Raw genomic sequence first — 26,420 nt, 5'->3', positions numbered from 1 at the left:
TCGTGTCCTGACGGCAAGCTCTGCCCACTGCGCCTGTCGCTTTCTCCCCCGCTTCTGCGGCCGACGGGAATGGAACAGTCCCGCGGGGGGGATTGTGGGAGGCGCACGCGTGAGGGGTGGAGGGTATGTCGGGGGGGCCGGAGGAGGAGGAGGCCGCGGCGGCCGTGGCGGCGGTTGGTGGCAGTGGGGGCGGGGAAGGGGGGGAGGAGAGGAGAGGAGGTGGAGGAGGAGGCTTGGGCTCGCGCTGCTGAAGGTACGCGTGAGGGCCCGCGCCAGAGCTGGCTTGACAGGGGCCGAGGGGAAGGGGAGGACTGTGCCACAAGGCGCCCCAGAGGGAGTGCGTGCTGGCTGGCGGGCGCGCGAGGCGGCCGAAGGCGGTGGTTGGTGGGAGCAGCGAGCGACGAGCCCAGATACACTCTGGCGCGTGCGGGCGGGCGTGCGCGCTCCGCCGCCCGAGTCGGCTGAGGGGGGAGGACGAAGGGGGAAAACGCGAGGAGGGAGGAGTGGGAGGTGGGGGGGCACGAGGCGCCCTTCGCTCCCTCCCTCCCAAGGAGCTGCCGCCGCCGCCGCTCTGCCGCCGCCGCTCCCGCCGCCATTTTGGGTTCGCTTTGCGGAGGGGGAGAAGATCCCCGTCTCGGTTGCGGGACCCGCCTCCCCTCAGTTTCCCCCGCTTAGCCCCACGCCTTTCCCCTCTCCTCTCTCGCATTTCCGCCAGTCCGCTCACCCGCTGGCCGCCTCCTGACAAGCGGGAGGGATCCGCTGTGGACCAAGGGAAGCGGAGGAGCCTGGTGGCGGCCGCCCCCTCTTCCCCACTTCCCTGCACTCTCATCTCCCTCGGCCTCGGCCTCTGACACGGTGAGTAGAACCGTCTGGGGAGGCCTTTGGGCCTAAGTACTTCCTCAGCGACCCAGCCCCTGGCTTCCTGGGAGCTACTGTCATCTCCCGGACCTGGACCTCCGGGAGAGCGGTGGTAAGGATGGGGGAGGGGAGGGGAGGGCAGGGGATCCTGCGCTTACCGGGAAGTCCCTCCTGGCGGGGGTGCAGGGGTGTCCCTGACAGGCGGGCTCCTGCTGGGGGAGGGGGCGGGAAAGTAAGCGAGTGGAGGCGGAGTCGGCTGTGCCCCTGACAGGTTAGTTTGTATCTTGTGGAGGAAGGATTGGAGCATCCCCCATAGTCCTGTTTGTTTCGTGGAAGGGATAAAAGTGGCAGGAGGGAAGATTTTCCGTACGGCCAGATCTGTGGTGTCTCTGACATGCTGAACTGTATGTAGGGACGACAGAATGATCTCAGTTCCGCAAGTTTAATAAATGTTACTCGTGGCTTTGGGCATTGAAAGACATGTTTTTGGTCTAGAAGACAGATGGTCTGTTGGTGTATAGCGGCTGTGTTTGTGTGAGTATACAAGGAAGGAAAGTGTTCCGGAAGAGTTTGCTTGTATTTTTACAAGTGTAATGGAGTTCCCCTTATACTAGCTTATTTTTAAAATAAAGCTTGGGATGTTCCTTGCTGGTTGATGTGTTTGTGTATTTCAGGGTTTGGGATTGCCTTAATACTTACTTGGAAAGAGAAGTCATGGTAGTATTTTGGAAATATAGCATGTAAGTGGTGGGGTCCAGAATAGGAGAAACTTATCATAGTCAGCTATTCTTAAGAATAGTTTGTTGCTCAGAATAGGGTGAATTGTTTAGATGTAAAGGCCCAGAACATCTTTACTTGAACAATGTACTGTGAGTGTATAAAGAATGGATGGAGTTTTTGTTGACCTGAGTTTGTATTAACACTTCGTAATAGAATAAAGCTTTTATATTGTTCAGAATGCTCTGTTTGTAATCATAAATAAATCTCTGTGGAAATGGTAGGATGAATGTTTTCTCCCATTTACAAAATAGGAAATTGAGGCATGAAGACATCATTTTTTCAAGGTCATTTGTTAAATTGGTGACAAATTTGGGACTGTAATAGATACTTTTGACTCCTAGTCCAGTAGTATAGTCATCATATCATGACATCTCAGGAGATCTTTGTCAGGCAAATCTGAGTTTATTGGAAAGATAAGGGCATATTGAATGGTATTTGGTAGAGATCAGTTGTGTCAGACAGAACATAGGTTGTCTTTGCCAGGTTGGCCTGTGAGAGATGGGTATTCCATGAGGATATTACTTTTTGTTTATGGAGGAAGCAGAGCATTTCTAACACTTGAGTTTGTGTATTTGAGGGAGGGATATTTAACTGGTAACATAGAAGCAGGGTGGGGGCTGACAGCTTAACTTTAAGGGATAAAGGATCTTCTTTCATTCATTCAACAAATATTTACTGAGTAACTACTCAATAAATGGTCCCTGCCTTGGGGTGAGAAAAATCAAGGTGACCCTGTTGAAGCAGCTCGGGTACATTTGTCTTGACAGTGGTAAATACTGAGACAGTGATACATATTGAGTCAGGTGAGGTAGACAGGTCAGTGTGGAGTTGAAACTCAAAAACCTTCCTCAAAAGTGTACTCAGTTTGGAGGGAATTTAGATCTTCCAGATGTTTCACTGTGGAAGCATACAAGTGTATTTAAGCATCTAATAGGGTGCCCAGTTTGTGGTAGAGTGTGCTGCCTTTTGCATTTTCTTTGGGCATTTCCCAGTAAACTGTTTTGGGGATCTGGAATTGTCAATATATGTGCCTGTGAATATTGGAACTTTTTGGCCGCGCTGAAGAAATTCTTCGAAAGACTAATTTTGTAGTAAGGATCCCCTTCTCTGAACATGAGAGAAGTATACTTGAATTAAGGCAACTTAACTGTATTTCTCCGGAAAATAGAGTGTTCTTGATTTGCTGGATTAGTGGTTCTTAGAAGTTTTTTGGGGGGGTCCACTTATTTTTCTGAGAATGTGATGAAAAAACCCTCACTGTAGAAAATGATGGGCATGAGCACAATCACACAAATTATGCATACAGTTTTTAGAAACTTAAATTGTAATGAAGTAGAGCCAATTTATATTTAAGTCTCATTTAAAAGTCTTTTTTTAAAAATAGTTTTGTTTGGGAGTGGAGATGTTGGTATGAGTTTAAGATGAAAGATTTTTTGACAGTGAGCATGCTGACAGTAAGGAGAACTTTAAGATCTTTTTTATTCTGTTTATTTTGTTTTCTGTTCTTTGCAGATTGATTTCTACAGTGTTAAAACATGATTCTAACTAGGTGATCAGAGAATGTGATATAACACAAATGTTTATAGATTTATTCTTTCTCATAATTATTCATATTCTCAAACTGATTGTTTTCCAGTTTTGCATTGGGAGTGAGGAGTTTTGAAGTTCATTTCTTGGAAATTATCTTAGTTATAACAAATGTTTTTGAGTTGTTTTTATGCAGGGGACACAAAGATGAATAATATATAGCCTTTGTCGTTGAAGCTATTCTAATTCAGTTGAAGTTATGAATTGCATGTTAGTGGGAGCCTTTAAAAGGGCAAGGTGGAAGGAAGCATATTTCTAGAAGTTGAGATTTCATGACTTAGTTGCCTGAGAGGTTTTGCTGTTATTCTTAGGAAGTTACAAAGTCTTCACATTCTGTATGCAACTTTGCAGCTTTAAAAATGTGTTTTGGTATCATTTGATGTTTTGAGATGAAGGATCTCTGGCTTGAAAAGGATGCAAATGTTGGTGGCATTTTTTATCTTGTTTTGGATGTATTTCTGTAGTGGGTTTACATAAAAAGGTCTTAATGTCATTTTTAAATATACAGGTATCTAGAAAACACTCTGGGGTGACTTGAAAGACTACCGCTGAATCTAGCACTGAAAATTAAAAATAATTACTGAATTTTTTAAAGAAAAGAAACTCAGAAAGGTGTTTTAATGGTACAGATTACAGGATTCAGTAAGATAATGGAAAGATCTTAAGAAAAATGGTCTGATTGTCTCTATTGTCATGTTCTCTGGGTAAGAAAAGTCATGTAAATTTGTGAAAAGTTTTTATTTTCTCTAGTTTTTAACTTGGATTTCTCTAGTTTTTAACTTGGATAGTAGGTTCCTACATTAAAAAAAAAATAACATGTCATTTATATGTGCGTGTGTAATGTGTCTATATCTTTGCATATGGATAACATATGTATATAGTCTCCTCTGTGTATGAGATACTTCACAATTTAAAAAAACAACTATTGCAATAATTACAAAAAATACACAGGATCTTTAAGGATCAGGAATAGAGTGATTTTCATGTCCTGTTCTTGGGTTGTATTCTAGCACAACTTCCCTGTGTCTTGCTCAGTACTGTGTCTTTATAGTATTAGCAGTACCACTTGAGGTTTTATTCGAAGTCTTCCATGCCTTATGAATAAAGAATTTGGACACATTCAGTCCTGCCTAAAATAATCTGCCTGCACATAGTGGGAAAGTTTTACCGTGTGTGTAGGTGGTGAGTCTCCAATAAATAATTTCATATTGTTTTTTCAGTTATGCATGTTGATTTGAGTCTCTTAAAGATAATATATTTGCTTATATTACCTTATATTGTAATCCACTGTGAGGTCTGCTTTGTGCCAGCCTTTCCAGAAGCATGAGCTAGCTTAACCCCGGCTATCATAAGAGAGGGAAATGAAAGTAGTTTTTAAGCTATGTTGCTAGTCTTTTTTTTTTTTTTTATGTCTGTCTTTAAACTACTTGTAATTTATTTGGTTTATATTCTTTCATTTGGAAAGGTTAGATTTTCATGCTTATGACTTGTTATCTGAGTTAATAACTGTCATTTCATATTTTAGAAATCACTTTCTTAGTGACTATCTGATTGGGGGTGTTGATGGCAGTGTGATGTTGACACAACATAATAAATTATGGCTTCAAGCAGTAATGAAATTTAGCTAATAATCTTATTGCTATTTCAGAGTTATATTTCCTTCATTGAATATCTAACTTTTATGTTTGAAGAATATATAAAATTTTATTTTTAGCATTAATTGTTTTGCTTTCCATAGTTTTTAATCATTTGCTCTCAGGCATTTGCAAGTTGATGACAAGAGTTTATATTTTTTTCCATTTAATTTTGTTCCTTTTTTTAAAGTGTGGAAAATTTCTAACCTGGAGAGCAGTGAAGTAAATAACAAAGTTCTCATGTATTCAACACCCAGCTTCAAAAGTTATCCAAACCCAGTTATCACACTATATCCCTATCAGCTAACCTCTCTTCATCCTCCCTTTGTTTATTTTGAAACAAATCTTTAAGATATTATATCATTTGATCCATAAATACAGTGTATACATTATTTTCACTTTTAAATGGGGAATTATTTTCCTTTAGTTAGGTTTATATAATTTTTAAAATAAACTGTCTGATGATAGTTGGAATTAAACTTTTCATACCAAATACTGTCAGTAGGGATTCCTCTGCAACATAAGAAGAAATGAACTGAATAGAACTTTACTTAATGGCCTTTAGATGTTTGCATTGTAAAATGCAATTGGTTCCTGTGCTTCCTAGAAAAGTGTATCAGCTTTTTTTTTTCAAACACACAGTGAGAAGTAATGTCTCTGTTTTTTCATTGTTTTTTTAGTTATAGTTATAAATTACTAAAAACATTTTCTAGATCCTTTTCAGTTCAGTTCAGTCGCTCAGTCGTGTCTGACTCTTTGCGACCCCATGAACTGCAGCACCCCAGGCCTCCCTGTCCATCACCAACTCCTGGGGTTCACCCAAACTCATGTCCATCGAGTCGGTGATGCCATCCAGCCATCTCATCCTCTGTTGTCCCCTCCTCCTCCTGCCCCCAGTCCCTCCTAGCATCAGAATCTTTTCCAATGAGTCAACTTTTCGCATGAGGTGGCCAAAGTATCAGTCCTTCCAAAGAATACTGGACCCAGTTATCACAAAGAAATCAGATGATACTGATGATATTGAACAGGAGCTGAAATTGGTCTAAAATCAACATGCTTTTTAAAGAGAATGAAATATACCTTGTTTTGAGTTTTGAAATTCCTTTTGTGGACATTTGAAAATACATGTCATTGCTTAAACTGCTAAAAATAAACCATGCTACAGAGCATGATGAGTAGAAATACCATAGAAAAAGAAGGTAAATATTCCTGTTGAGTTGTGAAGAAGAAACAGAGAATAGAGGTTTGAAGTGATTGCTGCTGCTGCTGCTGCTAAGTCGCTTCAGTTGTGTCCGACTCTGTGCGACCCCACAGATGGCAGCCCAACAGGCTGTCCCTGGGATTCTCTAGGCAAGAGTACTGGAGTGGGGTGCCATTGCCTTCTCTGTTGCTAGTTAAGTACAATATAGGTGTATATCCTTTTTTTCCAGAAAAGGCTGACAGATGAATGTGAATTCCATCATTAATGAAAGTTTGGTTAACTTACCTTCTAATTCTACAGTAAATAAATCATTAATCTTTGACTTACACTTCTTGTTTTACATTTTTTTTTCTATGTTTTCCACACTTGATACCAAACCACTCCTCTCATTCAGTTTTTTTTTTTTTTTCAAAATGTTAAGATTTTATTTACAAAGCTTCTTTGTTGTACAGAAAGTAAAAATGCTGTTACAATCTTGGTGTAACTGGTAGCCACGGACAGTTGCCTCACCAATCACAGCTATACACGCTACAGCAAGTCTTACACAAAAACCTAACAACGCTTACAATTTTGTTGGGGTGAAGTCCCCAAGCTTGGTGGTGGATTTCCAAGAGGGACTAAATGGAGGAAGGTGGAATGTCACAGGAACTATTCTTTGGCTCTTTGGGTGGGTGGGTGTCCTGGGGTTTGTATCACAGCTACCCTTTTATTTTTCTTAAAAAAAAAAAAAAAAAAGCTACCAAATCCATGTCAGCAGTCCAACCAATACTGAACAGTTCTTTTTTTTGCAGGTTATTGGGGTCTTATTAATCATCTTCTCCTTCATCATCTGTTTCTCTCTTCCTCTTTTCACCTTTCCCGCTTTCTTCCTCTTCTTCATCTTCGTCCTCATCCTCATCTTCATCATCTTCATCAACTTCTCCATCATGTCCAAATTCTTCTTCCTCCCCACTGACTTTGTCTTCATCCTCCTCCCCTTCTACATCTTTGTCTTCATCATCATCCTCTTCATCATCAAACTCTTCTTCCTCACCATCTTCATCCTCCTCCTTATCCTCATCTTCTCCTTCTTCATCATCCTCTTCTTCATCCACACCATCCACCTCGGCATCTGAATCTGGGGCTTCACGATCCTCTCGGTCATAGCCATCCAGATAGGTCAGCTGGGGCAGGAGCTTGAAGACACTCTCTCGGTAGTCATTCAGGTTAGTAACCTCACAGTTAAACAGATCCAGGCTCTTTAGACATTCCAACTTTTTCAAAGGCTCCAGGGTGCTGATATCTTTCAGTTTATTTCCACTTAAGTTTAGATGTGTAAGATTTGGAAGTTTTTTTGCTAACATATCCAGACCTCCACAGATTCTATTGTCACTGAGCTCAAGCTTTTTCAATTTAGGTAGTTTGGGAAGATTTGAAACTGAAATCAAGCCTACATTTATTAAACTGAGGAACTCTAAGTTCACAAATTCAGCTGTTAAGCCCTCAATTTTCCCATCATTTGATTTGCAATTGTCCAGGACAAGTTCTCGAACAGCTGCCGGGGTCTGGTTCCTCAGCTCCAGGTGGATCCTCCTCTTCATGTCCATGTTTCTCTCTCTTCCCCCCTCTTCAAACTTAACTTTCCGCGGCGGGGGCGGAGGGGGGAGAGGCGTCCCAGCCTGCGCAGCGAGGGCCGTCGGAAGGGGTCTGCTCGAGGCACAGGCCGACGGCGCGGTCCTGGGTGGCGGGCGGCGTGCGGGCAGGCGAGCGGAGCCCCCGGAGCCAAGTTACTCCTCATTCAGTTTTATTTGTCCTCAGATCACAAGTGGACACTGTCCGATTATAAAGTAGCTATATCATGGCTTCTTGGTGTAAATGATATTGAGAATGTGATGGAGACATTCCTTATGATAAAAGTTTCTTAAATTCAGCATTGATGAAAATGAAAGCCCTAGAGTTTAAGGACTAACATGTGAAGCCTAACGGGATTTAATGGAGAAAACTTAAAAGATTGTCTTTGAAAGAAAAACTGCCAATTTTGACATTTGAGAAAATGGGGAAGTGAATTAATCATGTATAATCATTATTGGATGAACAATGTTTTATATGTATATATTTGAGGATACAAAGATAGGGAGATAAGAATTTCAAGTAAGTAGAGATTCTATGTATACAATTGATAACTAAATGAAAACCCAGGTTGGAAAGTTAAAGTTTAGATGCAGAAGCATATAAAGATGCAGACTCAAGAAGAAAGAAGAGGAATCATCTTGAAACTGAAATTAGAGGTTTAAGTTAATTTTATTTTTCTGTGTGTGTTTAAGGGGGGAAAACCGTCAAATAAATGTAGAACAAGATCAGAGTTTAATTTTTTCTGAGTAGTATTTTTTCTGTTCATTCATTCATTCTTCATTCAGCCAGGTAACATTTTTTCCAGTACTTCATTCCTATTTTTGTGCTTAGGTGTTGGGAAAAAAACTAGGAATTTTTTTTTTTTTTTTTGGTTTGGGTTTTCTTTGAAGAGAGTTGTGAATCTAGTAACAGGAACATCATGTTAACAAACATATTATATGATGTAATACATTTCTTTCTCCAAGATAGAGAGTGGAGCATTTTCAAGTCTTTGGGGAGAAAGGAAAGGCTAGGGATGGCTTCTGACCAGTGGGAAGAGACATGTTTTCAAGGATAAATATGAGTTATTCAGAAGGATATAGTGAAGGCATTGTAGGTAGAGAAAGATCATCTTCAAGGATATGAAGTGAATATAACAACAGAATGAGTTCAGGAGACTGTAATTTGAATCAGTATGGTACTTTCTACCGGAGAAGGTAGTGGCACCCCCACTCGAGTACTCTTGCCTGGAAAATCCCATGGACGGAGGAGCCTGGTAGGCTGCAGTCCATGGGGTCGCGAAGAGTTGGATACGACTGAGCGACTTCACTTTCACTTTTCACTTTCATGCATTGGAGAAGGAAATGGCAACCCACTCCAGTGTTCTTGCCTGGAGAATCCCAGGGACGGGGGAGCCTGGTGGGCTGCCGTCTGTGGGGTTGCACAGAGTCGGACACGACTGAAGCGACTTAGCAGCAGCAGCAGTACTTTCTACCATTCTCCTATGATTTCCAGTGACTTCAGTACTATATATGGTTGGCCTTTGTGCTTAGAGATCATAAAAAAAATAAAGATGAAACTATGTTCAATATATTCTACTCAGAGAAAATAGTGTATTGTTATACTTCAAGGTAATTTTAACAAAGATTAAAATCAAGAAAATGATTCTGTTTTAGTTAGAATTTTTTTATTGGAATATAATTGCTTTACAATGTTCTGTTAGGAACATGAATCAGCCATATGTATACATATATCCCTTCCCTCTTGAACCTCCCTCCCACCTCCTCATCCCACCCCTCTGGGACATCAGAGAACACAAAGCTGAGTTCCCTGTGTTAAAAGGCAGTTTCCTTCTAGCTATCTGCTTTACACATAGTGGTGGACATGTTAATGCTACTGTCTCAATCCGTCACCCCTCCTGTCACCCTCTTTGTCCACAGTTCTCTTCCTTATGTCTGCTCTTCTATTCTTGGCCGGTCAATAGGTTCTAGTACCAGTTTTCTAGATTCTGTATATATATATTAATATACAATATTATATATTGTATATAACAATATATATGTGTATATTGTATATGTATTATAATATATATGTATGTTGGTTTTTCTCTTTTTGACTTACTACCATATACCCCATTGCTCCAGCATTTGAGTTAATCAAGCCTTGTCTATAACAGGTATCCAGCCAAGTAAAATAATAAATAATTGCTTTTCATAATAATGAACAAATCTGCCAGTCTCCACACTGGTATATTTCTCCTTCATTTGCTGAAAATCTCAAATAGTGATTAAGATTGTGGCCTCTTAAAATCAGATGAGGGATCCCCCTGTGGTCCAGTGGTTCAGACTGTGTGCCTCCACTGCAGGCGGTGTGGGTTGGACCCTTGGTCGGGGAACTAAAATGCTGCAGCCATGCGGCGCTGACAAAAAACTTATTTGTAACTTTTCACAAAATAATTATGGTCTTTGGTTTCCTTGACTGTAAAACTATGATAATTGTTGTTTAGTCGGTAAGTCGTGTCTGATTCTTTTTTGACCCCATGGACAGTAGCCCCCCAGGCTCCTCTGTCCAAGGGAGTTCCCAGGCAGAATACTGGAGTGGGTATTTCCTTCTCCAGGGGATCTTTCCAATCCAGGGATTGAACCCACGACTCCTGCATTGCATTTAGATTCTTGACCCCTGAGCCACCAGGGAACCTCAAAATGGTAATAATACTTACTGCTAAAGGTTGTTGGAGGATTGTATGAGATAGTATGTGTAAATGCTTAGCATGATTTATGTCATATAGCAGGTGCAAAACACATTTGCTGTTAATTTCTCTTCTTCATTTCCTGAAAAGAGAAACAAATGACTTTCCTTATATGTGTTTTCTATAGGAGGTAAGAATATGAAAAATACATTTGTGAAAGTGTATATATAAACAACTCATTTACATGTATACATATTCTTTCTTAATTCTTGGTTTATCTTATTTTCCTCACATGTGAACCCCACTTTTGTATTAATTTCAGGCTAGGCTTTTGCGTTTGGCTTTATTTATTTGGCTGCCTTGTATCTTAGTTGTGGCATGCGAAATGGTCGATCTTCATTGTGGCATGCAGGATCTTTAGTTGTGGCATGTGGGGTCTTTTGGTTTTTTTCAGTTGTGGCATGCAGAATCTTTAGCTGCGGCATGTGGGATCTATTGATAGTTCCCTGACCAGGGATGGAACCCAGGCCCCCTGCGTTGGGAGCATGGAGTCTTAACCACTGGACCACCGGGAAAGTCTCCTGCTTGGCTTCATCTTACCTTCTTCAAGGATTTGTTTCTAAAGTGAACAAGAATATATATTATTGTGTGAATATTTTGGGGTGGAGAACCTTGTCTTTGTACAGTGTTGGCTTTAGTTATGACAGTTCTCCTTTTAAAGCTGATCAGTATTTCCTTTCATTTTTTAGGAATAAAAGTCTTCTAAGGCTTTGTAGTCTTCTAAAGCAGAACCCATCTGTTTTATTAAACCACTTCATTTGATTGAGAAAAAAGGCCAACATGTAGTCATTGAGTGATTGTTATGTGCCAGGCACTAGGATTCAGTGACAAATAAGGTTCTTGGGCATTTCATTTTCTAGGACATAATTTTTCAGTATTGATGTAACATATTGCTACCATCATATTACACGTGGTTCAAGCAAAACTTGTTCTTAAGGTAGAATAGAGATTTCTGAAGAAATGTCTTGGGATGTGATATTTTATGCCAGAGCAAATCAATTCTAGGAAAAAAATGTCTTAACTTGAGGAATCTTTATTGTTTCTTATGTTTTATACAGGGAGTCTGTTGGGCAGTTAGTCAAGTCCTCTGCTCAGAGTCAAATAAAAAACAGCTTTCTGCTTCCAGTGCCTTCCAACAGAAGGCATTCAACAAGTATTGATTGTATACATTTGGCCCTCTGTATTCACGGGTTGTGCATCTGCAGTTTTAACCAATCACAGATCAGCAGTAATTTGGGGGAAAAGAAATTCCAGAAAGTTCCAAAAAGCAAACATGAATTTGCCTCATGCCATCAGCTGTTTATATAGTGATTATATTGTAGTATTTATAGCTATTTGTATAGCATTCACATTGTATTGTGAATGTATTGTAAGTAATCTAGAGACGTTTTAAAGTGCTCAGGCTCTATGCAAATACTGTGCCGTTTCATATAAGGGAGTTGAGTATCCCTTGGGTTTTGGTATCTCTGAGGGGTCTTGCAACCAGCCACTGGCAGGTACCAAGAGAGGACTAAACTTTATGCCAATACTGTATTAAGCCACCCATTCTAGTGTCCTTGCCTGGAGAATCCATGGATAGAGGAGCCTGGCTGTAGGGTTGCACAGAGTTGGACATGAATGAAGCAACCTAGCACATACGTAAGCCCAGGGGTTATAGCAGTGAACAATAGTCAAAAATCACCACCCTCATGGTGCTCACTTTCTAGTGAGAAGTAAGATAATTGTAGAAGTAGATGTGATGTTACAGCATTTTGTGATAAGTATTGTAAGAGAAATGTAAAGAGGGAAAGGGTGAATGTTAGATAGTTTAGAGAAGTCCTTTGAGCTAATAGTGTTTGAACAGAAATCTGAATGATACGAAGGACCCCATGAATCTGTCTGAGGCATAAGTGCTGAGGCAGTAGTGTGTTTGGTGTGTTTAAGAGATAGGAAGGAGATAGAACAGAGTGAACAGTGTGGGGAAGAATAATAAAAAATAAGGAGAAGGAGGTAGCCAGGGCCTAGATAATGTAGGGTCTTTTAAGACTTGACTAAGTGTTTAGGTTTTATTCTGGATTTGATTAGAAGCTATTGAAAGGTTTTGAGTGGGGAGATGACTTGATCTAATATGTACACAACAGAGTGGCAAGTTATATGGCAGTTACAGTATTTGAGTCAAGAGATGATCAAGAAGATGGGTTTAAGATACATTTTGCAGATAAGTAGTGATGATAACCTGTATTGGATGTGTGGTCTGAGTAAAAGAGTAAGTCAAGAATGACTCCAAAGATGGCCTTAACAGCTGGATACCGTTTACTGAGACGAGGAACGCTGGCAGAAGCAAGCTACAGGAGTGCAGATGTTAAGAGTTTGGTTTGGATATATTGACTTTGAGTTATCTATTAAATGTTTCTGGTGGAGATACATTGAGTAGGCAGTTGGATATATAAATCTTGAGGTTGGGATAAGTATGAATTTGGGAGTTCATCAGTGTAGAAATGCTTATTTACAGCCATGGGACTTCATGAGATTACCTGGATAGTGAGTGCAAATAGAGAAGAGATGCTCTTGGACTAAGTTGTGGCATATTCTTGACACTTAGTAAAATTGCCAAGGTTGAAAGAATATTTTGATATTATAATATTAGGAATAATACTTTCCTAACTAAGAAAACCTAGCAAGTAATAACTAGTCAAGACATAGAGACAAAAATAAAATGGTTGAGAAACAGATTGCCATTCTTTTACCTGTTAAATAGCTCTTTGTGTCGCAGAGCTCAGAACACTCATTTTATGTGAAATTAAAAGCAAGAGTGTCTATTTGTACTTGATTACTCTGAAAAGATAGCCAGAATGGTCATTAGTTTCCTAGATGTCCATTGTGAGAGGCAACATAAGGTTAAACAAACAAGTTCAAGTTTATAAAATAATGAATGAAGTATCAAAAGACGTTAAGCTAGTTACTCATTAATATGATACCCCTTTCTAGCTTTGAAAACTTACAGAGTTAGAGTGAGATCAAGCGGTCTCCTAATTTCTTATTTACTCGTCATTGGGCATTGTTAGACAACCTTCCTTATAAGAAGCAGGTTTTTCATCTGTGGACTTAGTCGACATCCTAGAATACATATATGTAACTATTAGGGGCTTAATACTGTATAGGTTGACTTACTGCATTTTGCAGGTTTTTCTGGATGTGGGTAAGGATCTATTTAAATGTATTTGAGGTGTCAGAAATTGGAAGGAATAGAAATAACAGGTGATAAAAGCAATCACAGTCTATAGATTTTGTTGTTGATAATTTGAAAACCTATCAGAAATCCTCTTCTTAGCTAATGCATGAAACGTATTCTCTTGCTTGAGCATATGACTTCACACTTGCCAATCTACCTCTACCATTAGGAAAATGAAGGGCCCATCTGTTGAATTGGCACTATGCCCAAAAGGCTGCTAGTGTTGGACTTTGTCAGTTCAAGAAAAGGTATTAATTCCAGAACATTGAGGGGAAACTTTCCTAGTAACAATATATTCGCTAGGGTTTATTTGATTGCTTGTTGGCTGTTTTATAGAAAGCACCTAAGAATTAAGGATCCATATCATGTATGATTTTTCCTAAGTCAGAAACATCATTTGTATGTATTTGAGACCCAATTCTCTTTCATATAAATGACATCCTTAAGAAACATTACCAAAAATTTCCAGATAGTTAGAAGCATTCTTATTAAGTAGAACTGAGATGTTTTTAAAAGTAGCATGATTTGGGATTCAGATGCACCTCAAAAGACATTTCTAGGTGTGTCCGTTCCACGCAAATCCAGAAACTATGTTTATGGTGATTTTGAACTAGGTGATTAAAAGTGGCGACCTCCAAGTTTGATGGGCATCCATTTTGTACCTTACCTGAGAAGCGGCCTTAAAAACAGAGGACCATAACTCTTTTGGTGGTGGTGCTCGAGGTCATGGACCCCATTTAGAGCTAATGAAACCTTTCTAACCTTTCCCCAAAGGTGCACATATGCCCATAAGATTTTTGGCATGTAATTTTGGGAGGAGTTCTTGTGCAATTTTGATTGTAGGCCATTATACTTTGTTTCATAAGAATCTTAATTATGAATTGTTATATAACAATAGTTGCATTATTTGCCTGTTCTTCAATAGGGATTGCATGCAAAAATGGAAATAAACTCATGTGGTATCATGGTTGGATGGTATTTTAAGTAAATCTTTGCCAGACTGTCTGTTATCTGTCTACCTTCCTTTTCTCTTCACCATTTTGGTAATGCAATAATTTCTGGAGAATCACTAGTTAAAGCAACATACCAGTGTTAGAATGGCAGGCTGGATTTAAGAAAAGTGAGTGTCCAAAATTGGTAAAATGGCAGCAAAGTGATAATCACCTGTGCCCTACCCTGGATGGCTTCCAGCTAGGTTCCCTAGCTATATCCCACACACTCTGAAATGCATGCAGTTTCTGAATCTAAATCTGACCATGTGCCTTGGCAGGACATACTCTAGCACTGTTAGGATCCTGCCTACTTCTTTAGTTTAGTGTCTCATTGGGCCTCTTACCCTTGTGCTTCAGCTGTTTGGAACTGTCAGTCATTCCCACACACAATGCGTTTATATCTCCGTGACTTTCATGTTCCTCCCAGTGCCTGGCTGCTTAGAGAACACCTACCCAACTTCTGAGACAAAGTTCAAGTTGATGCTGTGAAGCTTTACGTGGCCATCTCCCCTCTTTTGGTGAACAGTATGCACTCATTTCTCTTTGGCATATACCTAGGAGTGGAATTGCTGGGCCACAGGGTAAGCATATTTTTATCTTTAGTAAATACAGTCAAACAGTTTTCCAAGTTTTATTGTATGACTTTATGACTTTATCAGGCTCGACATCTTCCCAAATTTTTAGTGTTGCCATTCTTTTTAATTTTAGCCATTTTGGTGGGTAATAGTATTTCATTGGTATTGATTTACATTTCGCTGGTGAGGTTGAGCATCTTTTCATGTGTGTGTTGGACATTTGGGCATCCTCTTGTGGAGTCCTGCTCTTAATATATATTCTGAATGCAGTTCCTTTCTCAGATATGTGCATTGTAAATATCATCCCATGTGTGGCTTCCGTTTTCACCCTCTTGGTGGTGTCTTAATGAACAAAAGTTCTTATTTTCAGTAAGGTCCAATTTGTTTTCTTTCTCTCATCTAGATTGAAGAAGCATATAGTTGCATGTAGAAGGAAATGGAGAATTACTTAATAGGCATAAAGTTTCAGTCAAGCAAGATGAATAAGCTCTAGAGATTTATTGTACTGATTGTACATATAGTCAACAATAGTGTACACTTAAAAACTTGGTAGATCTCACAGTGTGTTCTTAACACAATAAGACGAAAGATAAAGAGGTGTGTTCTAGGTGGCAGTCTTGAATGGAAACAAAAAGGAGAGGATTGTGTTAAGAAAATAGCACTTCAGGAATTTCCTTAAAGGTCCAGTGGTTAAGACTCTGTGCTTCCAGTGCACGGGGTGCAGATTCAATCCCTGGTTGGGAACTAGGATCTCACATGCCTTGTGACGGAGCCAAAAAAGAAGATAGCTAGTCAGTATTAAGATAATAGAGCTAGAAAGTATATCCAAAAGCTGTTGGGTTAGATTTCTCAATTTTATGTATATATGAACAAGACTTGAGAGGTGTGTGCATGTGGCAACGATGGTGGTGGTTTAGTTGCTAAGTTGTGTCCGACTCTTGGCAGCCCTGTGGACTGTAGCCTGCCAGGCTTCTCTGTCCATAAGTTTTTCCAGGCAAGAATACTGTATATGGAGCTATGTATATTTCAGTATATTTCAAATTTTTTAAAAATACGCTTTTGTTGGATTTGTGCTTAGTTATAAAACTAATAAACTCTGTAATAGGCCAAGGAAAAAATATTTATAAGTAATTTTTTCCCCTGTTTACTTCCAAATCTTTTCCCCTAAAGGTAATCAGTGCTATCAATTGGTGTATAATCATCCATTCATATTTATTTCTGTGTGCATACAAATACGTATTTTTTTTCTACCCTTTACAAATATGAGATCATGCTTGCATTTTTACTTAAAAATAGCATATATGGCTGTATATTTGTGTTTATGTGTATATGTATGTATATTTAACTTTCTGTGTGTGGCACATCAAGGACTGCTGTAATAGCCTATTAGTGCTTTTGTTTTTCTATGGTAGAAAATACTACTTTCCAAAATGATGGTGGCCACTAGTGTCCCTTTCCCACCTTGCCGGTATTGGTTGATAACAGTCTTAAATGTCAACCAAAGTAATGAGTGAAAAATGCCTTGCCTTAGATCACATCTGCCTGACTACCAATGAGGCAGGTCATCTTTTCATGTCAATTGGGTATGCATATCTCCTGCATATCTTTTCTTTTGTTCTAGTTTATAGAAATAACTGTGTTAGAAATATTAAATATTAATCCATTTTCATATTTATTATATCTTCTCCCAACTTATTGTTTGTCTTTGATTTTATTTACATCTTATGTTACAGGTATATGTTTTATATAATCAAATCTGTCCATAGTTTCCTCTGTGGTTTCTACTTTCCTGATTTGCTTTAAGGTTTCTCAACCATAGGCTACAGAAATAGTCACAGATACTCTTCAAGTGCTTTTATTTTTATATATAGCTTTTAAATATATGAGGAAATTATTCTTGTGTTTAAAGTGAAGAATGGATCTTTGTTTTCTTCAAATGGATAGCTAATTAAGTCAACACGCAGCAAACGTATGTCAAATAAATTAGCTTCTTGCCATATTGAAATGTTAACTAGGAAAGATTTTTTACAGGGACATCTCTGGTGGTCCAGTGGCTAAGACTCCACACTCCCAATGCAGGGGGCCCAGATTCGATCACTGGTCAAAGAATTAGATGGCACCAGGTCACAACTAAAGAACCTACATGCTGCAACAAAAATTGCTAAGATCCAGTGCAACCAAAAAATAAATGTTCTATATGAGCCTATAAATATATTTTTTTAAGTTTTTACAGGATGGCCACTAGTGTATTCTGTTCTTATGCAAAGTGGGAAGGGCATCCCTTCCACAAGACCCTTTATTTTGATCTGCCAGAAAAATGTTAAATAGCTTTATTGAGGTACTGTCCAATTCACTAATTTGAAACATACAATTCAGTGATTTTAGTATGCTCACATAGTTCTACACCCACCTCCACTATCTATTTAAGAACATTCATCTTGATACCCACTAGCAGTCACTTTCCAGTGCAGGTATTCCCCTTTTACCCTAATTACCAGGGCTGTCAGCCCACTAATCTACTTTCTTTCTGTATGGATTTGCTGTTTTTGGACATTTCATACAAATGGAATGTTACAGTGTTTTCTGTTGCTGGCTTCCTTCATTTAACATAGTGTTTTCAAAGTCCATCTATGTTATAGCAGGTATCAGTACATCTGGCCTTCAGTATCCTTGGGTTTCACATCCTCGCATTCAACTAACTGTGGATTGAAAATGGGTGGAAAAAATTCCAGAAAGTTCCAAAAAGCAGAATTTGAATTTTCTGCATGCAACTATTTACACGGCATTCACAATATATTTACAACTATTTATGTAGCATTTACTTTGTGTAAGGAATGAGAAGCAATTTAGAGGTGATTTAAATGCATGTAGGTTATATGAAAATACTTTGCCATTTTATATAAAGGGCATCAGTATGTTTGGAACTTGGTATCTGAGGGGGTTTTGAAGCCAATCCCCTGTCTATACTGAGGGATGACTGTATGCTGTTTTTTAGATGAATAACATTTCATTGTATGGATAATGTTGCTGTGAATAGTTATGTACAAGCTTTTGTGTAGATAAATATTTTCATTTCTCCTGGGTATACACACACACATACATACATATACACACACCTAAGAGTGAAATTGCAGGGTTATGTGGTAACTCTGTTTAGCCTTTTGAGTAACTGCCAGACTGTTTTCCAAAGCAGCTGCACCATTTTACATTCCAACACGAATTTTTCCACAGAAAAGTTTTATGAAAAACAAATGTAAGATATTTACAAAGTAAATGGTGCCCTCTTGGAAGTGACTCTTGTTTAGTGTATAACCAAGTGGATTGGCCCTGAATTGACAGCCTTTAATCCTGGTCAAAGTGTAATAATTCGTTAATGAGCAAATCTTTCTGATGTTAACTTGTACTTCCCTCCTGTTGCCATTCTAGAATTCCCTAGGGATAGAGGTCACTGTCCCTGCACATTCCTTGCAATCATGGACGCATCCCTCCTTTCTCAAAAACAGAAGTTATATATATTTGATCTTTGTTAACTTTATTAGGAAGAACTAAAGTAAGCTTTGATTAGATTATCTTACTGACAGACAGTTGATGAGTATAATTTTTTCCTCAGGATTAGCTTTGGGAATTCTTTCTGTGTGTATTTTACTTTTGTGGCTTACTAATTATAATTTATGTCTGCTATTTCACTTTCCTGTTCTAAATTTCTGCAATAATTTGTTGGTATAATATAGTATTTCTTTGGTTGTGAGAGACATTCTTTCCTCCCTGTTTAATGTTTCTGAAATTAGGAAATAACACAGCTGATAATTACATTTAATGTGGTAGTAGTTTATAAAAAATTTTCCCCTGGAAATGTGGTCATTGATTCGTGAAACCTCTTAGAATCAGTAGCATCTTGGAATTTAAGAAATATGTACAGTATATAAATATAAAAATAGCTAGATTTATTGCTGATTAGTACGGTGTTAGAAATTGTTGGTGATTGTCCCTATCTTTTAAATGAAGGGTTGTTTTATAGTTGAGTAAAAAAGCTTAATTTGTCCAGCTTTGTATTTTATGTTGTGTAAATCATTTAGGAACACAGTTCAAATTTTGTCGGTATCTTCATGAAGATATTTTAGCTCTTTGTGATTTCAGTGATTTATGTAACGTTTGTGATTCAGTGGTTTAATGTAAAATATCTTAAACCAGTTAGGACACTGCTTATGCTTTTACTGGTAATATACCTAGTGCTTAATTTTAGTTGTTAAAACAGTGTGAGAAGATTGAATAGTGTCTAAATACAATTAAAATACCAGTTCTTTAGTATTTTGATTTTCATTTTATCTATTCTCTGTATACATGATTAAAATATAGTAATATGCACGTTTGCTTATTCAGTCACTAGGTATTTATTGAATATCTCTTATGGTCCAGGCACTTTACTAAGGATAAAGCAGTGATAAGGCAGACAGGATTCTTATTATTATGAAGCAAATGGTCTCATGTAGGATATGGGTATTAAGCATGTAGCTTACTAGTATAAGTTGCCTCAGGACTTACAGTATGCTATATGAACCTCTAAAAGGGAGATCTCCCCTGGTCTAGGGGGTTAGGAAGTGTCTGCCTGATGAACTGACCTTTAAGCTGAGATGGAAAGGATGAGTGGTAGTCGACCTAGAAGGGAATGGAAGAGAGTTCTAGGCAGAGAGAACTATGTGTCCTTCTGGAGGGAGGAAGAGAGAGACATTTGGGAAACTGAAAAGTTCTTAGAACACTTAGAACTGTTTCTGTGTCATACATATATTACTGCTTTTGAGGGGTTTTATTTGCTCCTGCTCTGCTCACGGAAGAATGAGAAATGATGTGGCTAGAGTTAGGTAGAGGAAGATAATAATAACAAAAAAGTAAACACTTTGTGTGTGTGTGTGTGTGTGTGTGTAGTACTTTTGTAAGTACTTCTCATGGACTAGTTCATTGAACCCCAAAAATGGTTTCTATTCAGAGATGAGACAAGGCATGGAGTGCCTTGCCCACAATTAATCTCCCAGAACCTGGGATCCGAGCCTGTGCATTCTGGATCCAGTTGTGTCCTGAAATGCTGTACTGTACTGAGAATCTAAATTATGTTTCGGGTTAGAGACTTATATATCCAAAGGTCAACATGAAAACTTAAAAGATTTTAAGCTGAGAAATGACATAATTAGGTTATTTTTAGAAACCATCTTTCTGATTGTATCTTGGGAAACAGACTGATAAAGAGCAAGATGAGTGTACAAAGAAGTTAGAAAGCCAATATTATATTTGGGGTCAGAATTTATTTTTTGACAAGTCAGTGGCAGTGGAATTAGAAGTATATGTAATCAAAAATTATTTATATGGTTTTCACAAGTTTTAGTTGTTAGATTGAGGAGTCAAAGATGATCTCCACATTTCTGGTGGTACTGTGATTACTTAGCTAACATGATATATTCTAAGAAATATTACGGTCATCTATAAGAATTTTTAAAAGCATGAAACCCAAGACAAAATGCATAATGAACTATAAATTTGTAAAAGCCTCATATAGTTAATTTATATCTGGTTTTGAATGTTGAGATATAAAGTAATGATTACAATCTCTTAACTGTGTTTAGTAAAGACCACAGAGAAACATGAAAATTTATTATAGATGAGTCAAGCAAGATTTTACTTACTTTAAGCTAAAAATCTGCAAACATTGTTTAGTATACACTGTGGTGATTATAAATGTGTACATATCTAAAAAGGAAAAAAAATATTGTTTTTACATATTAAGGAAAGGTAATAAGATAAATTACTTTTCTTACCAAGTTAAAACAAAAACTCATAAAATGCCTTTTACTTTATATTCATATATTATATAGTAGCTTCCCTGATGGCTCACTTCGTAAAGAGTCTGCCTGTAATACAGGAGACTGCAGTTCGATCCCTGATCAGGAAGATCCCCTGGAGAAGGAAATGGCAATCCACTCCAGTATTCTTGCCTGGGAAATCCCATGGACAGAGGAGCCTGGCAGACTACTGTCCAAAGGGTCACAAGAGTTGGACGTGACTTAGTGACCAAACCACTACTACTGTATATATTATGTACATATTTTTATCTGTCTACTTGATCTTTTATGTAAATGTTTCACAGGCATCTAAGATTTAAGATATTTACTACTGAACTCTTGATCTCACGTTTCTCATCCTGGCAAACAGTTTATAGAGTGTTAGCCCCATGAGGGCAGGATTTTTGTGGGTTTTTTCCAATGCTATACAAGTTTTTGTTACAGAATGAACACTTAGTAAATATTTGTTGAAGGAGTGTCTAAATGGTATACCACCGTAGAATTCTCTAGTTGCTCAAGTCTTCATATTTTCTTTCCCTCTTCTCTTCCTCCTTATTGACAAATTATATCAGTTATACCTCTAAACATCTCTTAATTAATCAATTTTTAAAAAATTTCCAGTGCTACTGCCTTAATATATCAATTTTATGATTGTTATTTCATAATCAACTCTTGCTGTCTTTCTAATTATTCTTCCATAGCAACCAGAGGTGTTTTCTTAAAATGTAAGTTGTATCTTGTTACTCCCTACTCAGAGCTTTTCTTTGCATTCCGTATCTTTCACGCAGACTAAAAAGGCCTTCTGCACACTATTTTTACTTATCTTTCCTTTTTTGTTTTGTACTGTTCTCCCTTTGGTTTACCTTTACAGTATCAGGGAGTTTCTACACACACCATTCCCCTATTTTTGGATTATTTTCACCTCCATATTTTGCCTGGCTAATCCCTGCTCATACTGGGTCTCGGTTTATAGTTATATGTTTTTCTAAGATGTAGTTCCCATCCTTCCAAGTTTCCTTGATATACTACCTTAAATAGTAGTACCTTCACATTTATTAGAAGTTAAATACATTTATATGATTAGTCATTCATCGGTCTTCACCTCTAAAATTTAAGTTTCATGACACCAAGGACCACATTTGTATTACTTACAACTATCTACTGTAGATGTCACGATTCTCAAAACATGCTTAGAGCCTCTGAAAATATTTATTGAATGGATGAAGGATTTATTGAAATTAAGAATGATGAATCCTTAAAGGAAATGATAGAATGGTTAGAGAGGTAGCTGGAGAGCCAGTAGAGTGTGTGATCATAACAGCCAGGTGAGAGTTTCAAGTAGCAAATGTAGCAGAGAGGAGGGATAAGATCAGGACTAAACATGATCTCTGAAGAAGGAAATGGCAACCCACTCCAGTATTCCTGCCTGGAGAATTCTGTGGGCAGAGGAGCCTGATGGGCTGCGGTCCATGCGGTCGCCAAGAGTCAGACACGACTAAGTGACTTAACATTAAACATGATCTTTGAGAGGCAGTATAACATAGTGTTTAAGATGAGCCAGACAGACCTAGACTCTTACCTTTTAATGGCTGTTAACAAAGAGTTGCATACAGCTGAAGTGACTTAGCATGCAGACAGGCACGCCTGTTTTTTCATCTCTAGAAAGAGGGTAATAATAGTAAGTGCTTCATGGTTGATTGTGATGGTTAAATGAAATAATCTATGTAAAACTTTTAGCATAGCACTTTGCACGTATTAAGAGCTTGGTGAAATTTAGGTATTTTTATTATTTTTAAATTGCTAATGCTAAGCCCACTGTAAGGACTCAATATTTGTAGTACTTAGAAAATATATTTAGCTGACCCTTAAACAAAATGGATATTAGGGGCCTGCGCTCCAAGTGGTCAGAAATCCACATAGTTGGCTCTTTGTATATGCAGTTCCTCCACATCTGTGGATTCAGCCAACTGTAAATCACATAGTATTGTAGTATACACTGTTGAAAAATATCTTTAAGTAGACCTGTTCAAACTCTTTCAAGGGTCACTTGTAATTAATAATTTTCTAAAAACTTTGTTCACAGATAAAATGATCTGGGAAAAGGGACTTCATGTATATATTTAATGTTGTTTCCTCTAGAATTTGGGCTAGATGTTTTTGGATTGTTTCAATGGTGTGAAAATATAAACCCCAACGTTGCATATTAGATGAATGTTGAATTTGCCTCTTTGAGCATGAATGAAGACATTCTAGCATTCTTAGTTCTGAGTTTCTCCTTGAAACTGTGTTTTAAATTGAGTATATTATAGTAAGAAACAAAATAAATTGTGTAACAATATGGAATCCTTGCCCTGAGATGGAAAACCTAGGTTGTATAGATATATCTTTCCAAAAGCTGAAAGAATATCATTCACAAAGAACAGTGTTTTAAAAGTTCAAAAACAACATTCTGGCATCTGTTGTAGGAGCTGCTTTTCAAGCAGTTTACGTTTAGCAGATAAAAAGCATTCTTTGTTGTGAAGTATCTTCAGAGTTTGGGTTTGTTTTTACTAGACACACTTAAATTTGGTGTGTGGAGTTTGCCAGTCATGATTTTCCAGTCTTCCTAAATGGATTCACAAAATATGCCCATAGGATTTTCTTTTTTCCTCCTTGATGAAGTTAAGGAAACATAATAATTCTCTATTCTTACATATATTTCTAGAGTAGTGGTCAGTATTTTCAAATTAAATTTCTTTTCCATTTATTGATGTTCTGTTAATAATTTGTGTTACTTGGTTGCAGTTTTTTCCATTTTTAAAATGAAGAGAGTCATGTTCTCCAAACTCTTCTCTGGAATGTTTTGGAAATACGTGCTGGTAAAAAATGCTTTGACTTTTTGGAAGAAATACAGAAATTCTACTTTAGATTTGTAAATGTACATTAAAACTTCTGGTGTTCTTTCATTATGAAAATTTTAAAATGTGTATACTTTTGAGTAGTGAGTGTAAAAGCAGTTGTTTTTTAATAACTTGTGATTTGTTTTTATTCCTAAAAGAATTTCTTTTTATAACTAACCAGTAAGATATTTGGCAGGCCCATCAGTTCACCATTAGTAACACGAAACCCTGGATTGGCATTAGAATTTAAGAAACAAAAAAGAAAGAGGAGGGAAAAGAATAGAAAAGGAACAAGTTGAAGCCAATAAGCTGTAACCCACAAGGCATGGAATTAATTGAAATATTTGTTGAACACTACCTGTGTGCCAGGTACTGTTGTTGATGCTGGAATACTCCGTTGAACTAAACTGACAAAAATCCATTTCCATGTGGACTTTAGATTCCAATGGGAGGGTGTAGACAATAAATAAATATATTGTACACCAGATGGTGAGAAAAGCTCAGGAGAAATAAAACAGGATAGAGTGTGAGAAGATGTGGGCTGGGTGTTTGCTGTTTTATAGGCAAAGACATAATAGAAATGACAGTGCAAATCATGCAGTGATCTGGGGAAAGGGTGTTCTTGTCAAGTAGAATAAGTGCAAAGACCCTGAGGTAGAAGTATTTTGTGTTTGAAAAACAGAAGAATACTTGTGTCCCCACCTTCTTGGAATTAAGTGGGAAAACTGGTAGGAGAAGAGGGAGTAGAGGAAGAGAAGTAGAGGAGGTTGTAGGGCATTTAGACCATTGTGAGGACTTTAGTTTTTACTTAGAGTGAGATGGGAAGTCATTGAAAGGATTTTTGAGTGGAGGAGTGACATAATATGATACAGCCTTTAAAGGGATTACCATGCTGTTGAAAAGGCTCTAAAGAGATACAAAGTCTGAAGCAAGGAGCCAGTTAGGATGTTATTGAATAGTTCAGGTCAGATATTATCAGTTGGATTTGATACGTAGCTGTCGAATTAGTGAGAAATAGGTTCTGCATATCTTTTGAAGGTGGTGGTGGTGGTGGTGATTTAGTCACTAAGCCGTGTCCGACTCTTGCAACCCCATGGACTGTAGCCTGCCAGGCTCCTCTGTCCATGGGGTTTCTCCAGGCAAGAATACTGAAGTGTGTTGCCATTTCCTTCTCCAAGGATTTTGAAGGTAAAGTAGGCTTTTCTGACCAGGTGGACATATGGTGCATTTAAAAAAGGAAGGAATCACAGATGATTAAAATTTTTTGGTCTTAATATTTCTGGTTGAAGTTGCATTTATTGAGATGAGTAAGCCTGTGGGAAGAACAGATTTGAGGGGCTCAGAAAAGGCAAATTGACTTTGGACATGTTAAGCTTGAAGTGCCTAATTATTAATTATATAGTCAGTGTGTCAAGTAGCATATGCATTTAGAGTTCCAGGAGGAGTCTCAGCTGGTCTCTATCTAGAGATAGAAATTTTTGAATCATCCATGTTAGATGGAATTTAAATTCAAAAGACTGGGTTTCCCTGGTGCCTCAATGATAAAGAATCCCTCTACAACGCAGGAGACGCAGATTCAATCCCTGAGTCAGGAAGATCCCTTGGAGAAGGAAATGGCAACCCACTCCAATATTCTTGGCTGGAGAATTCCATGGACAGAGGAGCCTGGCAGGCTACAGTCCATCAGATGGCAAGAGTCAGGCATGACTTACTGACTAAACCACCGCCACCAAATTCTGTAGACTGAATCTGGTGATTTAGGAAATGAATGTAAATAGAAAAGGAAAAGGCATACCCGGGGGCACAGCAGTGTTGAGTTAAGTGAGAAAAGGAAGAACTGGCAACAAAGACTCCTTAATCACACACTTTAATAATTCTGCATTAAAGTATATGCCTCTTCACAGAAATTGTGGTAATTAAGACCAAAATGGATTCAGATTAGGTCAGGTCACATTTTGTCATTTAGAGTATTATGAAAAAACTTTTAATTTTTTCAGAGTTTTTAATTTCAGGATGTGAACACATCATTAACACAGATGTTAAGAGGAGGTGGCAAGAATACACAGAAGAACTATACAAAAAAGATCTGCACAACCCAGATAATCACGATGGTGTGATCACTCACCTAGAGCCAGACATCTGGAATGTGAAGTCAAGTGGGCCTTAGGAAGCATCACTACGAGCAAAGCTAGTGGAGGTGATGAATTCCAGTTGAGCTATTGCAAATCCTAAAAGATGATGCTGTGAAAGGCTGCTCTCAATATGCCAGCAAATTTGGAAAACTCAGCAGTGGCCACAGGACTAGACAAGGTCAGTTTTCATTCCAATCCCAAAGAAAGGCAATGCCAAAGAATGCTCAAACTACCACACAATTGCATTCATCTCATGCTAGTAAAGTAATGCTCAAAATTCTCCAAGCCAGGCTTCAACAGTATGTGAACCATGAATTTCCAGATGTTCAGGCTGGTTTCAGAAAAGGCAGAGGAGCCAGAGATCAAATTTCCAACACATGCTTAAAAGCAAGAGAGTTCCA

At 38.2% G+C, this 26,420-nt stretch overlaps 3 protein-coding genes across 17 annotated transcripts in view; 1 reads left to right on the top strand and 2 right to left on the bottom strand.

Annotated features, from left to right (window-relative positions):
* DAP3 (death associated protein 3) overlaps positions 1-6,891 on the bottom strand; it is a 44,049-nt gene extending 37,158 nt beyond the window's left edge. For 4 of the 6 annotated variants that reach the window (XM_060414998.1, XM_012182796.5, XM_060415012.1 and 1 more), the window contains exon 1: positions 1,017-6,891. In XM_060414998.1, the coding sequence (XP_060270981.1) occupies positions 1,017-1,165 (149 nt within the window). In that variant the 5' untranslated portion in view covers positions 1,166-6,891. Of the gene's footprint in view, positions 1-724 lie in introns of all 6 variants that reach the window. The other 2 variants (XM_060415023.1, XM_042255212.2) reach the window with 2 other exon arrangements.
* The window catches only part of ASH1L (ASH1 like histone lysine methyltransferase), a 205,453-nt gene continuing 179,127 nt past the window's right edge, over positions 95-26,420 (top strand). For 3 of the 10 annotated variants that reach the window (XM_060414913.1, XM_012182890.5, XM_060414917.1), the window contains exon 1: positions 95-253. The gene's annotated coding sequence lies outside the window, so the exon portion shown is untranslated. Of the gene's footprint in view, positions 254-594; positions 971-15,029; positions 26,198-26,420 lie in introns of those variants that run through there. The other 7 variants (XM_060414916.1, XM_027976130.3, XM_060414903.1 and 4 more) reach the window with 6 other exon arrangements.
* On the bottom strand, positions 6,472-7,832 carry LOC114117337 (acidic leucine-rich nuclear phosphoprotein 32 family member B-like). The gene has a single exon (XM_042255230.2). It carries the CDS (start codon positions 7,644-7,646, stop codon positions 6,867-6,869), a length of 780 nt encoding a protein of 259 aa, XP_042111164.1. The 5' UTR covers positions 7,647-7,832; the 3' UTR covers positions 6,472-6,866.

Source organism: Ovis aries, chromosome 1 (genome assembly GCF_016772045.2).
Source record: "Ovis aries strain OAR_USU_Benz2616 breed Rambouillet chromosome 1, ARS-UI_Ramb_v3.0, whole genome shotgun sequence".
In the NCBI taxonomy this organism is placed as follows: Eukaryota; Metazoa; Chordata; class Mammalia; order Artiodactyla; family Bovidae; genus Ovis; species Ovis aries.
This window is presented reverse-complemented; position numbering and strand designations above follow the sequence as displayed.

Bases quoted from the DNA above. Each gene is read 5' to 3' on its own strand.
- LOC114117337 (XM_042255230.2), bottom strand. From the start codon at position 7,646: ATGGACATGAAGAGGAGGATCCACCTGGAGCTGAGGAACCAGACCCCG.